At 31.7% G+C, this 18047-nt stretch overlaps 1 protein-coding gene across 6 annotated transcripts in view; it reads right to left on the bottom strand.

The window, feature by feature from the left end:
- The window catches only part of RERE (arginine-glutamic acid dipeptide repeats), a 528280-nt gene that overhangs the window by 229244 nt on the left and 280989 nt on the right, over positions 1-18047 (bottom strand). For all 6 annotated transcript variants that reach the window (XM_074307767.1, XM_074307772.1, XM_074307773.1 and 3 more), the window contains one exon: positions 475-580. In XM_074307767.1, the coding sequence (XP_074163868.1) occupies positions 475-580 (106 nt within the window). The remainder of the gene's footprint in view (positions 1-474; positions 581-18047) is intronic.

The following is an 18047-nucleotide window of genomic DNA, read 5'->3' as shown; positions in this document are numbered from 1 at the left end:
ACAAGATGTATGTATGTATGTACATACATATGTGCACAAACATGCATTCATGTTTCAAAGTTCTGATTTAACTCGGTACATTAATTATAACACTTATGATGACCTAAGTCCTGGAAAAAGAACTGTTTATAAAAATGAATATATTCAAAATGTGTATCTCAAATTTACTGATGTTACAAAAATAACTTTAAATAACACAGAAAACTTTTCATTTAATTCAGAGAAGAGAAATATATTTTCCTTGTCAATATTGCAATCTAAGTAAATGAATTCGTTTTTATGATATTTTAATCTACAAATGAAACACTTTATCCATCTCTCCTTAGAATATTCATTTAGATTCTACTTGAAAGAACAATGAAGTTTTGAACTAATATTTAATTATTGATTTACTTCCTGTGCTATTCTTGAATAACTTCTTGGAACTTTCTTTGACCACATTAAATGGCCCTAATAGTAGGGGGCAGTATTTACCATTTTCATTGTGCCGGTCTTGAACCAAATGCTGATAGACAGAATCAGGAACTTCAGACTGACGATAGTACCATTTGACATTCATAAGAAGATGGTCCCTCTTGCTCTGAAAAAGAAAATCTAAAGCATTACTAAAAAGAAATTCACAAGAACACGGATATAATCATTACAAATTACTTAGCACTTAAGCCCATGACGTCCCAGTGTGAAAGGCAGAGGATACAAGTCAATTACACCAAGGTCAGATCTTATTATTTTAAAATATACAAAAAATAAAATTAAAAGCCCCTTAAAATAAAAAAGTCTAAGCCTCAAATAATTATTCACATAATATTAACTCAAAAAAATTAATTAATTAGAACATACCCTCTACCATACCAAAGTTGGGATATCTAACTGAACAGCCAATGTAGTTAACCAGGAAACCTTTTACATTGCATCCCTTGTGACAAACTTTTATAAAATGTGTATTTCTTTCTTCCTGTCATATTTAAATCAGTGAACAAACATTCATTAAGAACCAATAGGAAAGAAAATATAGTAGGGAAAAGGTAAAAATTTAAAATATCAATTTGTCTACTGAGGTAGAAAGGGGGAGCCCATAAAAAGGCAAAAAAGTTCATAAGTTTTCAGACCAAAACTGAAGTGGACCCACAATAGATCCAAAATGCTTTAGGAAAAGGTAAAAAGGAAGAAGAGTGGGTAAGAAAGCAGTAAGATCAAGGACTCTCGGACTGATTCTGATTCAGATACAAAACAACCAAACTCCATTTTGGCAAAGTCACTCCAATTACCTGGACCTCCTCAATTTCTTCATCTATAAAATAAACCCATCCATACTAACTCTACAGCTAGGATCCTATAAGACTTAGATGAGGAAAAGTTTTATGGAGGAAATGGCACCTGAATTTGGAGAAAAAGATTAATTCTGAAAGCCAGATATAAGAAAACTGATTAGACTTTAGAAATAGGGAAAGGCCAATATGAAGGCAAAGCTTTCATATTTCACCAGAATGTGAACTTTAAGAAGAGAAGTCAAAAAACTCATACAAATGTAAATTTAGATGTTTGCTCAATTTTAAAGACAGTAATCCACCCATTAATGGCCATCCCTAGTAATTCCAATTCATAGATTCTGATAAATTCCCTAAAGGGTGTTCATGCAACTGACTAAAAGTCTTCCTGACATTCTCAAGGAATTGATAAGATATCAGTGGAACATTTGAACTAGCCAGTCATACACAGTCTTTTCTATCATAAATTTCCCTCCCAATATCTTTTAATCTTATTGATCTTCAAAATTTTTCAATATGTTACAGATTGCTTACAACTACAACATGTCTTATCTTTTACTCTTTGTATGATGCTATATGAATACAGAAAATGAAGTAAATTTGATGAAGGTAAATTGGCAAAATAAGACAAATGACTAAATATGTGTCCTGGATGGAAACAAAGGTGCTTGAAACGAAAGTCAAATTAACTCAATTTTTAATAGGCTGAGTTTGAAATAACCACTAAGGTTTCCACTTTTGAAATAACTAAAAGACAACTAATACTAGGACAAAATCTCAAAGGAATTATTGCAGTTAAAAATATGCATGAATGTACATAACTATGTACATGTCAATATACATGTATATATAGCTACATGTAGATAATAGATCATTAATTCTTCGTAGTTACCTCCATGCTTAAGTACTTATTCAGTATTTACTATTACCTATATAGAGTATATCTGTACCTAAACTCTATTAAATGTGTGCAAATTCTACATATATGTTGTACATACATGACTCTAAAAGTATAATATATAGGTGTAGGTATATGTGTAAATATTTGTCATAGTGAAGCTAAACAGGAAGATAAGTGGTCAATTCCTTTTGGCTCTTGAATTTTGGCCACTGTATCCCATGAAATAAAAAATACAAAACCACACTTAGTTGAATGTGGCTCCTTTTAATTTTCCAATATGAGAATCAGAATGGAAAAGGCAACAGAGGGGGTAATGATTAAATTTACAGACTATTAATAAACATAAACTTAATCACTAGACTTTAGTAATAATAGTCAGTGAGTGAAAATACTAGGATAGGAGATAAATCATCATATCTTCTAATATGAATGAAATGAATAGGAAAAAAAAAAAGAATAGTTCATGAAATTAAGATCAAAACAAAACAATAAAAAAACCACCAAAACCAAAAGATGGAGCAAAATGGGATTTATTAAACATCCAAAGACAATAAGAAACATTATTTGATGTTACATTGAGCCATCCTATACTTCAGTGACCTGATTAATATTGCAAAAATTTTACCATAAAAATAACAATTTCATGTAACAATATCAATTGTAGATGATGAAGTAGAAAAAAATCAGAAAGCATGAGTAAAGAAATGAGACAAATACAAAGCATGTATTAAATACCCTCAATCTGCCTGACATTTTGTTAAATGCCAGGGATACAAATTAAGAAAAATGCTCTCAAAAAGCCTTCCCAATGGGGAAGAAAAATAAAAACAATTATGTACAAAAAAGATAAACTAAAAACAATCAATAGAGGAAAGAAAGACATATCAAAGAAGGCAGGAGTTTAACTAGAACTTGTAGGAAGTCAGGTTGGCCAAGAGGAAAAGATAAGAAGAAAATGGAATATTCCAAGAATGAGGAACATGTTTAAGAGAAATGGCAGAAGTATAAAAATCACAGTATCTTAGACAAGGATCAACAAGTGTAAATGAGTCCCAAAATATATGAGGATGAAGGAAAAAGACAAAGACAGGAGGAAACAAGTTGTAAAGGTCTTTGAACAGAATCTATGTTTTCTTTTACAACAGTTTATATAACTTCACATGTGGTTACTTAATTCTGAATGGGAATAAGGGAGAAAACCTACAACTCACAAATTTTAAAAACAAGCAGCTGGATAGTATAGTGGTTATAGCATCAGACAAGGAATTCTGAAGGACTTGACTTCAAATGTGATCTCAGACATATAACACTTCCTAGCTATGGGACCCTGGGCAAGTCACTTAACTGCAATTGCCTCAAAAGAACAAAAAAAATAAATAAATAAATAAAAATAAAAATAAAAATAAAAATAAAAATAAAAAAATAAAAATAAAAATAAAAAAACAAACAAACAAATAAAGAAAGAAAGAAAGACAATGAACCTGAAGGTAAGTAGGAGGGTAGTGTTGCCTAAACAGTGACATAAGGATCAGAATGAAAGATTTAGGAGAAAAGATTAGAAGTTCTGTTTTGGCCAAGTTAACTTTGGAGTATACACAGGAGTATACCCAAAAGGCAAGTTAGTGATTCATGATTGCAAAGAAAAATAGACAAGAGCTAAATTCTTAGGCTTTAACAATCATTTACAAAGAGATGACAATTTAACCCTCAGAGGGCTGAGGACAAAGTCTTGGAGGTCATCCATGATTAGGAAAGAACCAGCAAAGAAAAATGAGTGGATAGGTAATGAGAAAACCAAACTATCACTCTTTGCAGATGATATGATGGTATACTTAGAGAACCCCAGAGCTTCAAATAAAAAGCTATTAGAAATAATTCACAAAAGTTACAGGATATAAAATAAACCCAAATAAATCCTCAGAATTTTTATACATCATCAACAAAATCCAACAAGCAAAAGATACAAAGAGAAATTCCATTCAAAATAACGGTCGATAGTATAAAATATTTGGGAATCTATCTACCAAAGGAAAGTCAGGAATTATATGAGGAAAATTACAAAACATTTGCTACAAAATAAAGTCAGATTTAAATAAATGGAAAAATCTTAATTTCTCTTGGATAGGCCAAGCAAATATAATAAAGATAACAATAATCCCTAAACTAATCTATTTATTTAATGCTATACGAATCAGACTCCCAAGAAACTATTTTAATGACCTAGAAAAAATAACAAGAAAATTCATATGGAAGAACAAAAGGTCAAAAATTGCAAGGGAATTAATGGAAAAAAAAAAAAAAATCAAATGAAGGTGACCTAGCTCTTCTGATCTAAAACTATATTATAATGAAGCAGTCACCAAAACTATTTGGTATTGGCTAAGAAATAGATAAGTTGATCAGTGGAATAGGTTAGGTTCACAAGACAAAATAGTCAATAACTATAGCAATCTAGTGTTGACAAACCCAAAGATCCCAACTTTTGAGATAGGAATTCTATTTGACAAAAACTGCTGGGAAATCTGGAAAATAGTATGGCAGAAATTAGGCATGGTCCCACACTTAACACCATATACCAAGATAAGATCAAAATGGGCCCATGATTTAGACATAAAGAATGAGATCATAAATAAATTAGAAGAACATAGGATAGTTTACCTCTCAAACTTGCGGAGGAGGAAGGAATTTGTGACCAAAGAACTAGAGATCATTATTGATCACAAAATAGGAAATTTTGGTTACATCAAATTAAAAAGCTTTTGTACAAACAAAACTAATGCAAACAAGATTAGAAAGGAAGTAACAAATTGGGAAAAAAATTGGTTCTGATAAAGGCCTCATTTCCAAAATATATAGAGAACTGACTCTAATTTATAAGAAATCAAGCCATTCTCCAATTGATAAATGGTCAAAGGATATGAACAATTTTCAGATGATGAAATTGAAACTATTTCCACTCATATGAAAAAGTGTTTCAAATCACTACTGATTAGAGAAATGCAAATTAAGACAACTCTGAGATACCACTACACACCTGTCAGATTGGCTAAGATGTCAGGAAAAGACAGTGATGAATGTTGGAGGGGATGTGAAGTTGCGAACAAATGCAACCATTCTGGAAAGCAATTTGGAATTATGCCTAAAAGGTTATCAAATTGTGCTTACCATTTGTTACAGCAGTGCTACTACTGGGCTTATATCCCAAAGAAATACTAAAGAAAGGAAAGGGACCTGTATGTGCCAAAATGTTTGTGGCAGCCCTTTTTGTAGTGGCCAGAAACTGGAAAATGAATGGATGCCCATCAATTGGAGAATGGTTGGGTAAATTGTGGTATATGAATGTTATGGAATATTACTGTTCTGTAAGAAATAACCAGCAGGATGAATAAAGAGAGGCTTGCAGAGACTGACATGAACTATTGCTGAAGTGAAATGAGCAGAACCAGGAGATCATTATATACTTCAATAGCAATACTGTATGAGGATGTATTCTAATGGAAGTGGGTATCTTCAACATAGAGAAGATCTAATTCAGTTCCAATTGATCAATGATGGACAGAATCAGCTACACCCAGAGAAGGAACACTGGGAAATGAGTGTAAACTGTTTGCATTTTTGTTTTTCTTCCCAAGGTATTTTTACCTTCTGAATCCAATTCTTCCTGTGCAACAAGAAATTCGGTTCTGCACACATATATTGTATCTAGGATATACTATAACAAATTTAACATGTATGGGAATGCCTGCCCTCTAGGGGAGGGGGTGGAGGGAAGGAGGGGAAAAATTCGGAACAGAAGGGAGTGCAAGGCATAATGTTGTAAAAAAATATTACCCATGCATATGTACTGTCAAAAATAGTTATAATTATAAAATTTTTTTTAAAAATTAAAAAAAAAATGAGAAGATAGAAAAGAAAATGAAAGAAACAAAACTTTACAGAGGCAAGAGAATCAAGGTGGAAAAGATAATCTACTGTATGGAATGCATGCCTACACCTATATCTATACCCACACCCACACAATGTGCATAATTACAAATTTTTCCATGAGTAGATGTACCAATTCTGGGTTAATGAATATGACTACTTTACTCGCATTACTACAAATTATTTTTTTGAACTGTTATATCTATTCACAGGACCACCAATAATGTCTTAGTATTTTTCTCTCCTTAAAACCTCTCCAGTAATGATTACCCTAAACTTTTTCTATCTTTACTACTTTTTTGTATAGGATGTGAAAATTCAAGATTATTTAGGTTTGCATTTACTGGGAATAGTCTTTTATAAGAGTGCTAATCACTGACAACTCAATTTTTTGAAAACTGCTTATTCATATATTCTAACCATTTCTCTATTAAGAATTTTACATATGTTAATTGTCAATACATATTGGGTATAAAGCCCTTCATAAAATATTTAATATATATGTACTTCTTGAACTAAAAATATTTACATCTTGAACTTCTTGATTTAAAAAAAAAATTATCTAATTTATCCTTTGTACTTCCCTTCACCTCTGGTTTAAGAATTCATATTCCACTCAAATTGCAAAAGTTATGTGATCAGGTCACTTCTCTCACTGTTTGTCTCTGTCTCTCCCATTCTTTAATATCCAAGTCATAAATACATTTTGAATTTGTTCTAAAATATGGTAGCAAAATATAGCTTTAAGTATAAATTCTTCCAAGTCTCTTATGATTTCTCATCCCAATGAAACAAAAATGAGATTGATTTTGGTGGGTTTATTCTGTAGTCTTCATCTTTTATTAAAATTATTTAACATTTCAACTACTTAAGAAAACTGTCCTCAAATTCTTTGAGGACTCTCTAAGATTTTGTCATCACTCAAAACAAACATCGCTGAAAATAAAAAATATGAAAAAACATTCTTACCTACTTCTTTGCAGAGGTGGAAGTTACAAACTTATTTCATACTGCCTACATTGTCAGACTTTCTGAAATATTTATTAGGCTGAATTTTTTCCCTTTCTCGTTTAGTCTTTAAAAAAAGTTTTTATGTGAGATAGTTCTATGGGAAGAGTGGCAGAAACTAAAATGATATTTTAGAAATACTTATTCTTAAAAAGTTACTTGGAGCAATGCATAGAGAACCTACCCTGAAGTCAGGAGGACATAAGTTCAAAATCACCTTCAGACACTTAACACTTATTAGCTGTGTGACTGTGGGTAAGTCAATTAACTCCAATTGCCTTTCACCACCCCAGAAAACAAGTCATTTATAGGATTAGATTCCAGGACTTCCAAAAAATGAAGTCTGAATGATAACTAAAAATGCAATTTTCCCAATGTTAGCTTAAGGTAAATATGTAATGCCAAAGCTGATTATAATGGCTTTATGCAAGAATAAACAGTCTTAAAGAGAATTAGAGAATATTAAAAGCAATACTACTGATAAAAAGCAAAACAATTCTTAGATCTTACCTCACGCTACAAGCATAGGAAGACATATAAACCAATAGAAAAATGTCACAATAACCAATATATCAACATTTCCTATGAATACATGGCAAATGTAAATTTTTAAAAATTGAATTTGAATGTTACATAATTTTAATTACCAATCTTAACTCTAAAATACAGATACAGGAATGTATCTCCCTCCCTGCATGACAGGTGGGAGATTTGGATCATGGAAATAATACATAAGAAAATTTGAAAAATATTTAATTTTGCTTAAATACTTTTTTATTTTGTATTCTTTATCAAATGCATAGTGTCCGGAATAGGAAGAGTGAGGTAACTATCGGTTATAAAGATAATGTAAAAACAAAGGTTGATATATGAATTTAAAAACTTGAATTGATTTTAAATATAGAAAAGCAAACTGGAGAGAATTATAGAGGAAATTTAAAAGATAACTACAACTATTCTTTCTAGGGGAAATATGCTTTTCTACAGTATAGGTCTTTCAATTCTTTTGTGCATTTGCTAAGTAGTTTCCTAAGAATTTTCTCTTCATGCCTTTTTACCTTGCATAATTATAATCAACCAAGCCTCTCTAAAAAGCACTTCATGCATATATTCATTTTGAAAGATCTACACTATTAACAAAAGAAATTTTTCATTATTTAAAGAACCTTTAAGTTAAACTTATTTTCAAACAATATTGAAATGCTTCAATAATCCATAGCCCTCACCTCTTAAATAACAAATCAACAGCCCCCTCAATTTCTTAGCAGAGTTCTAAAAGGAGACATAACTTTTAACAGATAGTAGCCAACCTTTGGACAAGAATTTCAGCAAATAATTAGGTTAGTCATCAGTTAAAGTGTTTAAATAGCACACATATCTCATAGCTCAGTTTGGAGTTGTCTAACCATTTTTCCATGACAATCTTCAAGAATTTAAACATTAAAGGCAGCAAGATGGCACAATGGATAGAGCACTGGGCCTGAAATCAGGAGGACCAAAGTTCAAATCCAAGAGAAACTTAAAGACTTCCTAGCTGAGTGACCCTAGACAAGTCACTTAACCCCAATTGCCTCAGGAAAAAAAAGAAGAAGAAAGAAAGAAAGAAGAGGGGAGAGGAGAAAAAGAGGAAAGGAAGGGCGATCAAAAAGAGGAATTCGGAGGACAAATGCAAAGAATAATGACAAACGAAACCGAATGTTATAATTATCATGACCAAAAATTAATGAGTTTGTATAAAAGGGAGAATTTTCCATGAGGGCAACTTGATATGTAATGTTAAATTTCTATTTTTTGTTACATGTTTACTACCTGAGTAGGGATAACAAAATAAGCAGGATGGTACAAAATATCAATTTTTAATAAAACAATCTTTATAAGATTTTACATCCAGTTTGATACTTGTAAATAATATTTTTAAAAGACTGAATTACCATTAAAACAAGTTTGCTACTTAATATTTAATTATCCAAAAGGAATCAGGAAAGTCATGGGAGAATATTAAGAATAAAGATATCAAGGGCAGATCCAAATTGCAAGCATAGACAGTTTCATATATGGACTTTGTGTTGTCTAAGGATAAGAAATGAAAGGCACAAAACCCCAAATGTTTGATCTTCAAATACAGAACTCAAGAGACTTCTAAAAAAGGTAAAAAGAAATCTTGAGAACTATACTTCTGTCAAAAAAATATGTAAAGAACATATGTACAATTTGTCTTAGAAAATAGAGGTGGAAAGGAGATTATATCATAAAAAAGTACAAAGTGGTGGTACTACATCTCATGAAGAGGCAAAGGTAACCTATTATATCTGAGAGAAAGAAAGGAGGGAGATGAACATAGCGTGTATCAATAGACATATTCGATTTATGGTGAAACTTCTTCCACTTCATTGAAAAGTGAAAGGGAAGGAGTAAGCTAAGGGGAAGGGAATACAGTAATTTCGAGGAAAAGGGGTAAAATAAGGGGAGGATCTTTAAGGTGGGGGAGGGATCCTAAAAAGGGAGGGCTGTAAAAAGCAAGTGGTGTTTACCAGTTTAATACTGGATAGGAGGGTAAAAGGGAAGGAAAGGGGAAAAGCATAAGCAGGGGTTAATAGGATGGCAAGCAATATAGAATTAGTCCTTCTAACCATAAATGTGAATGGGGCAAACTGCCTCATAAAGAGGAAGCAGTTAGCAGACTGGATTAAAAGTCAGAATCCTACTATATGTTGTTTACAGGAAACACACCTGAAACAGGATGAGACATTCAAACTAAAAGTAAAAGGGTGGAGCAGAATCTATTATGCTTCAGGCAAAACCAAAAAAGCAGGAGTAGCCATCCTCATCTCAGATCAAGCAAAAACAAAAATTGATCTAATTAAAAGAGATAAGGAAGGGCATTATATCCTGCTAAAGGGAAGCATCAATAGTGAAGCAGTATCAATATTAAACATGTATGCACCAAGTGGTGCAGCATCTAAATTCTTAAAAGAGAAATTAAGAGAGCTGCAAGAGGAAATAGATAGCAAAACTATAATAGCGGGAGATCTCAACCTTGCACTCTCAGAATTAGATAAATCAAACCACAAAATAAATAAGAAAGAAGTCAAAGAGGTAAATAGAATACTAGAAAAGTTTGATATGATAGATCTTTGGCGAAAGCTAAATGGAGACAGAAAGGAATATACTTTCTTCTCAGCAGTTCATGGAACCTATACAAAAATTGATCATATACTAGGGCATAAAAACCTCAAAATCAAATGCAGTAAGGCAGAAATAGTAAATGCATCCTTTTCAGACCATAATGCAATCAAAATAACATTTAATAAAAAGCCAGGGGAAAATAGACCAAAAAATAATTGGAAACTAAATAATCTTATACTAAAGAATGATTGGGTAAAACAGCAAATCATAGACATAATTAATAACTTCACCCAAGAAAATGACAATAATGAGACATCATACCAAAATGTGTGGGATACAGCCAAGGCAGTAATTAGGGGAAGTTTTATATCTCTACAGGCCTACCTGCATAAAATAGAGAAAGAGAGGGCCAACGAATTGGGTTTACAACTAAAATTGCTAGAAAAGGAACAAATTAAAAACCCCCAGACAAACACAAAACTTGAAATTCAAAAAATAAAAGGTGAGATTAATAAAATTGAAAGTAAAAAAACTATTGAATTAATTAATAAAACTAAGAGTTGGTTTTATGAAAAAACCAACAAAATAGACAAACCCTTAGTAAACCTGATTAAAAAAAGGAAAGAGAAAAAGCAAATTGATAGTCTTGAAAAAGAAAAGGGTGAACTCACCACTAATGAAGAGGAAATTAGAACAATAGTTAGGAGCTACTTTGCTCAACTTTATGCCGATAAATTCGATAACTTAAATGAAATGGAAGAATACCTTCAAAAATATAGCTTGCCCAGATTAACAGAGGAAGAAGTAAGTAGTTTAAATAGTCCCATCTCAGAAAAAGAAATAGACCAAGCTATTAACCAACTTCCTAAGAAAAAGTCCCCAGGACCAGATGGATTTACAGGTGAATTCTACCAAACATTTAAAGAACAACTAACTCCAATGCTATGTAAACTATTTGAAAAAATAGGGATTGAAGGAGTCCTACCAAATTCCTTCTATGACACAGACATGGTACTGATACCTAAACCAGGTAGATCGAAAACTGAGAAAGAAAACTATAGACCAATTTCCTTAATGAATATTGATGCTAAAATCTTAAATAAGATATTAGCAAATAGACTTCAGAAAATCATCCCCAGGATAATACACTATGACCAAGTGGGATTTATACCAGGAATGCAGGGATGGTTTAATATTAGGAAAACTATTAGTATAATTGACCATATTAATAATCAAATTAATAAAAACCATATGATCATCTCAATAGATGCAGAAAAGGCATTTGATAAAATCCAACATCCATTCCTACTAAAAACGCTTGAGAGTATAGGAACAAATGGACTATTCCTTAAAATAATAAGGAGCATATATTTAAAACCTTCAGTAAACATCATATGTAATGGTGATAAACTAGAACCTTTCCCTGTAAGATCAGGAGTGAAACAAGGTTGCCCACTATCACCATTACTATTCAATATAGTACTAGAAACTCTAGCCTTGGCAATAAGAGCCGAGAAAGAGATCCAAGGAATTAGAGTAGGAAATGAAGAAATCAAATTGTCACTTTTCGCAGATGACATGATGGTATACTTAGAGAACCCCAAAGACTCTGCTAAAAAGCTATTAGAAATAATTCAGAATTTTAGCAAAGTCGCAGGATACAAAATAAATCCACATAAATCCTCAGGATTTTTATACATTACCAACACAATCCAACAGCAAGAGATACAAAGAGAAATTCCATTCAAAATAACAGTCGATAGTATCAAATATTTGGGAATATATCTACCAAAGGAGAGTCAGGAATTATATGAGCAAAATTACAAAACACTTGCCACAAAAATAAAGTCAGATTTAAATAATTGGAAAGACATTCAATGTTCTTGGATAGGCCGAGCGAATATAATAAAGATGACAATACTCCCCAAACTAATCTATTTATTTAGTGCTATACCAATCAGACTCCCAAGAAACTATTTTAATGACCTAGAAAAAATAACAACAAAATTCATATGGAAGAATAAAAGGTCGAGAATTGCAAGGGAACTAATGAAAAAAAAGTCAGAGGAAGGTGGTCTAAGTGTACCTGATTTAAAGCTATATTATAAAGCAACAGTCACCAAAACCATTTGGTATTGGCTAAGAAATAGACTAGTTGATCAGTGGCATAGGTTAGGTTCACAGGACAAGATAGTGAATAAAAATAGCAATCTAATCTTTGACAAACCCAAAGATCCCCAATTTTGGGATAAGAATTCATTATTTGACAAAAACTGCTGGGAAAACTGGAAATTAGTATGGCAGAAACTAGGCATGGACCCACATTTAACACCACATACTAAGATTAGATCAAAATGGGTCCAAGATTTAGGCATAAAGAACGAAATCATAAATAAATTGGAGGAACATGGGATGGTTTACCTCTCAGACTTGTGGAGGAGGAAGGAGTTTGTGTCCAAGGGAGAGCTAGAGACCATTATTGATCACAAAATAGAACATTTTGATTATACCAAATTAAAAAGTTTCTGCACAAACAAAACTAATGCAAACAAGATTAGAAGGGAAGTAACAAATTGGGAAAAAATTTTTACAGTTAAAGGTTCTGATAAAGGCCTCATCTCCAAAATATACAGAGAATTGACTTTAATTTATAAGAAATCAAGCCATTCTCCAATTGATAAATGGTCAAAGGATATGAACAGACAATTTTCAGATGATGAAATTAAAACTATTTCCACTCATATGAAAGAGTGTTCCAAATCACTATTGATCAGAGAAATGCAAATTAAGACAACTCTGAGGTATCATTACACACCTGTCAGATTGGCTAAAATGACAGGAACAAATAACGATGAATGTTGGAGGGGCTGTGGGAAAACTGGGACACTGATGCATTGTTGGTGGAGTTGTGAAAGAATCCAACCATTCTGGAGAGCAATCTGGAATTATGCCCAAAAAGTTATCAAAATGTGCATACCCTTTGACCCAGCCATACTACTACTGGGCTTATACCCCAAGGAACTACTAGAGAAGGGAAAGGGTCCTGTATGTGCCAAAATGTTTGTGGCAGCCCTTTTCATAGTGGCTAGAAGCTGGAAGATGAATGGATGTCCATCAATTGGAGAATGGTTGGGTAAACTATGGTATATGAATGTTATGGAATATTACTGTTCTATAAGAAATGACCAACAGGAGAAATACAGAGAGGCTTGGAGAGACTTACATCAACTGATGCTGAGTGAAACGAGCAGAACCAGAAGATCATTATACACTTCAACAATGATACTGTACGAGGATGTATGCTGATGGAAGTGGATTTCTTCAACATAGAGAAGAGCTAATCCAATTCCAATTGATTAATGATGGACAGAACCAGCTACATCCAGAAAAGGACTGGGAAATGAATGTAAACTGTTATTTTTACCTTCTGAATCCAATTCTTCCTGTGCAACAAAAAATTCGGTTCTACACACATATATTGTATCTAAATTATACTGTAATATATTTAACATATATAAGACTGCTTGCCATCAGGGGGAGGGGGTTGGGGGAGGAAGGGAAAAAATCTGAATAGAAGTAAGTGCAAGGGATAATGTTGTAAAAAAAATTACCCATGCATATGTACTGTCAAAAAATGTTATAATTATAAAATAAAATAAAAAATTAAAAAAAAAAAAAAAAAAAAAAAAAAAAAAAAAAACCCAAATGTTCAAGTGAGTAATTTTATGTGCAACTATAAGAAATATCTTCATGACTCAGGAAGCATTCTTTTTTAACACTGTTAAATTTACTACATTAATCAGAAATTCAAAATACAACCCTGTTTCTATTATACCGTTTTGGACTTGAGAATGTGTGAAAATTAACCAGAAAAATAATAGAGCTTTTCCACTGATAGAGCTTTAAAAATGAATACTACTAGAATATACTTTTAAATATTTAATAATTAAATCTATAGGATAACAACATTATTTTAAAAGACAACCAAAATTCAAATAAAATGTAATACTTTCAAAGTAAATACATTTATTTTGTGTCATGGTTATATTTTATATTCCACAAAGCAATATTTGTTTTTCAGAGAACAACAGTTCTATCTATTCTTTAATTAATGCTAGCTATTGTCAGAATCAAAACTTCTTAACCCAAAGCACCAATTTCCAGTTGGACTGAAACATGCAATACCACAACAAAACCAGTTAGTGGCAGCATTGTGTCACACAAAAGTCTTGAAACAGCCCATCAATTGGCTGCAAAACAAAGCAAAATTCAAATTATAAAGCCATATGGGTTAGTGCACAAAATATATAATAAGCTTACAACGTGAAATATTATTTAAGAAAATGCTTTATTTCAAAAACTATAATATGTTGTTGTGAAAGAAACCAGGGCTAGGATCTAAGCCTATTTAGATTGGGGTTACAACCATTGTAGGACACCACAAAATCTATAAAATGAGAGCTTAAGATCAAATCTTTAAGATGCTATCTAGATTGTCTTTTGACTTAAATTACCTTGACTATCAGTGCCTTAGTCTGAAATCATCTTCCAGCAAATGTGTGTGAATCATTTAAGTGTCAAACTGTTGACACATTATCCTTCCCTATAGGGATTACTCTGTGAGTATTTCTGGTATATTAAAAACATTTAAATAATTTTAAATTCCTTGACTGAAAATTATAAAGACAAATACTTATAAAGACATATTGAGTTCATGAGGCCCACTGCTCTAAAGCCCCCAATTTCAGATGTGTGTGGTCTGTTAACAAAAATCACAGAATTTTAAAACTAGAAAAGAGCCTAGAATAATATGCCTCAAGACTCGTAGACATGGCTTCCTAAACTACAGATGCCAAGACTGAAGGGCACTGAAACATAAAACACTTTAGGCAAAAACAATGGAAAAGGAAAGTCTCCAATACAAAGATACTCTTTTTTTTTTTTTAAGTTTGAAAAGAAAGACTAATTAATATTTTGATAAATGAAATTTTGAAAAATTTAACAATGTTAAAAGATGCTACATGGTAAGTTGCTATTTAATGGAAGCATGGTAGAACTTTTTAATCAAGAGAAAGTAGTTTACTCTGGTTAATAACTGTACTTCTAGTGAGTGTGTTTGGGTATTGCCCAAAAAGTATTTTTAATTACCAAACAACAGAATGGGAAAGGTTTTCAGAGGTACATGATCTTAACTATATAGGAACAAGAATTCCCTCTATCAAATTCTCAACACTGCAGGATACAAATGGGAAATATGATCCATGCCTTATGTGCAAAGTCTGTTAGAGAGAAAAAAGCACTGGAATTACTATTTTAAGACCTAGAATAGAATCTCTGGCAAGGGAAATTAAATATAAATGAAAGAATGAGACAATGCTAGGTTTAAAGTATGAATGGCTCAGCATGAGGTTTTTTTGTTAGAATACTGTCGTAATATTGATCTGTAACTCTCTTTGCTTTATATTTCTCCGATTTAGTAAGAGCGTATGGATCAAAATACATTTTTTCTCAATATAAAAATAATTTTTGAGTGCAGGTAATAATTCCTTAAAAGTCTATTCCAGTTTTCAGTTTTATCAGTCTCATATTGCTTTTATTTTCGAATTTCTCTATTCTCTAATCTTCATGATTTCATCCATGATGTTCATTATGGGACAATCTGTTGATTAAAAAAATTAACGATCATATTTTTTTCCATCAATGGTCGCTTTTCAATTGTTAATTTATTTTTTCAAAAGTATAAATTATCCTGTAAAGATTAGCATGGATACAAAAATTATAGCATAATGTCTTTGTTGTTTCTTATAACAAAACTGTTTGTATGGATTGCCTTTTCAATCATTAACTATATTCAAAATGCAATCAGAAGATCTACATTAATATCAGTAGCTTTTATTTTTACTTCCAATATTAATGATTGTTTTCATATTATAATTTGTATTTGGAATTTCATTTTTTATATTTCTTTATGATGAAATTTATTGCCTATTGTGTAAAATAAGATATGGTAGTATAAAATATATATCTTCATTAATGATTTCCTTCAGCAGCTTCTCTGGCTTGAAATTTTTGAATCATTTATTCAGTTTCTTCTTTATTCTATTTTTCTAGCTCTGAAAATGGTACACTTAACATTTTCAAAAATTATTTAGTTATCAATTAATCTTCTACTAATTAAAAAAAATTTTCACCTTGGCTTTTTCTTTTAATATGGCTTTCTTATTTATGTAATGCATAACAAATTTTGTCACATGACCATTTTTTACATGAAAAAAAATCTTCATTTTTAGAGGGGTTATACATGTACATTCATTTTTTAACATATTTCCTTATGAATCATGTTGGGAGAGAAAAATCGAGGAAAAAAAAAAGGGGGGGGTGGTAGAAATGAACACAACATGTATTGATTTATATTCAGTCTCTATAGTTCTCTTCTCTGGATATGGATGGCATTTTCCATTCTAAGTTTATTAGGATTTCCTTGGATCATTGAACCACTAAGAGTTAAGTCTGTAATAGTTGATCATCACACATTTTCTGTGTACAATATTATCCTGTTTCTCCTTGCTTCACTTAGCCTCAGTTCATGTAAATCCTTCCAGACCCTTCCAAAATCATTTTATTCATCATTTTTATAGAACAATAATATTTCATTATTTATATAATATACCATTAACTTATTCAGTCATTCCCCAATTGATGACCATCTACCCACTTGTCAACTGTTTGGCATAACAAAAAGAATTGCTACAAACTTTTTGCACATGTGGTTCTTTTCCTTTTTTAATAATTTATTTAGGATATAGACCTAGTGGTAACACTACTGGATCAAAAGGTATATACGGACAGTCTGACATAGTTCCAAATTGCTCTTCAGAATGATTGGATCTTCAGAATGATTGGATCATTTCACAACTCCACCAATAATGCATTACTGTCCCAATTTTCCCACATCCCTTCCAATATTTATCATTATTTTTTCCAATCATCTTAGCCAATCTGACAGCTGTGAGGGGGTACCTAGGAGTTGTTTTTCTGCATTTCACTAATCAACAATGCTTTAGGGCATTTTTTCATGAAGCTATAAATAGCTTTAATTTCTTCCTCTGAAAATTGTCTGTTCCTATCTTTTGACCATTTATCAATTGATGAATGACTTGTATTTTTATAAATTTATCTCAGTTCTTTATATATTTTACAAATAAGTACTTTATCAAAACTCTTGGATGTAAAAATTTTCCCCAGTTGTTTTGTTTGTGCAAAACCTTTTTAATTTAATGTAATCAAAATTGTCCATTTTGCAATTTATAATGTTCTCTGGTTCTTCTTTGGCCATAAATTCTTCCCTTTCTCTAAAGATCTAATAGGTAAGCTATGCTTATAGTATCCCCTTATGCCTAAATCATGTACTCATTATGACTTTTTTTCTGATATGGGGTGGGAGGTATAGCTCCTTACTTAATTTCTGATAATATTTTCCAATTTTCCCAGAAATTCTGGTGAGGTAGTGAGTTCTTATCCCAGAAGCTGGGATTTGGGAATTTATCAAATACTAGATTACTACAGTCACTATTGTGTCATATGCCTAATCTATTCCACTTATCTACCTACCACTCTATTTCTTAGCCTGTGCCACATTGTTTTGATGACTGCCTCTTTATAAAAGAATTTTAGGTCTGATACAATTCTTTTTAAAATACACACACACATACACACACAAACTAATTCCCTTGATATTCTTGACCTTTTGCTTTTCCAGATGAATTTTGTTATTATTTTTTTCTAACTCCATAAAACGATATTTTGACAGTTTGATTGAT

This window comes from Sminthopsis crassicaudata, chromosome 3 (assembly GCF_048593235.1).
Source record: "Sminthopsis crassicaudata isolate SCR6 chromosome 3, ASM4859323v1, whole genome shotgun sequence".
Classification (NCBI taxonomy): domain Eukaryota; kingdom Metazoa; phylum Chordata; class Mammalia; order Dasyuromorphia; family Dasyuridae; genus Sminthopsis; species Sminthopsis crassicaudata.
The sequence above is the reverse complement of the archived record's forward strand: the minus strand, read 5'-3'. Positions and strand labels throughout refer to the sequence as shown.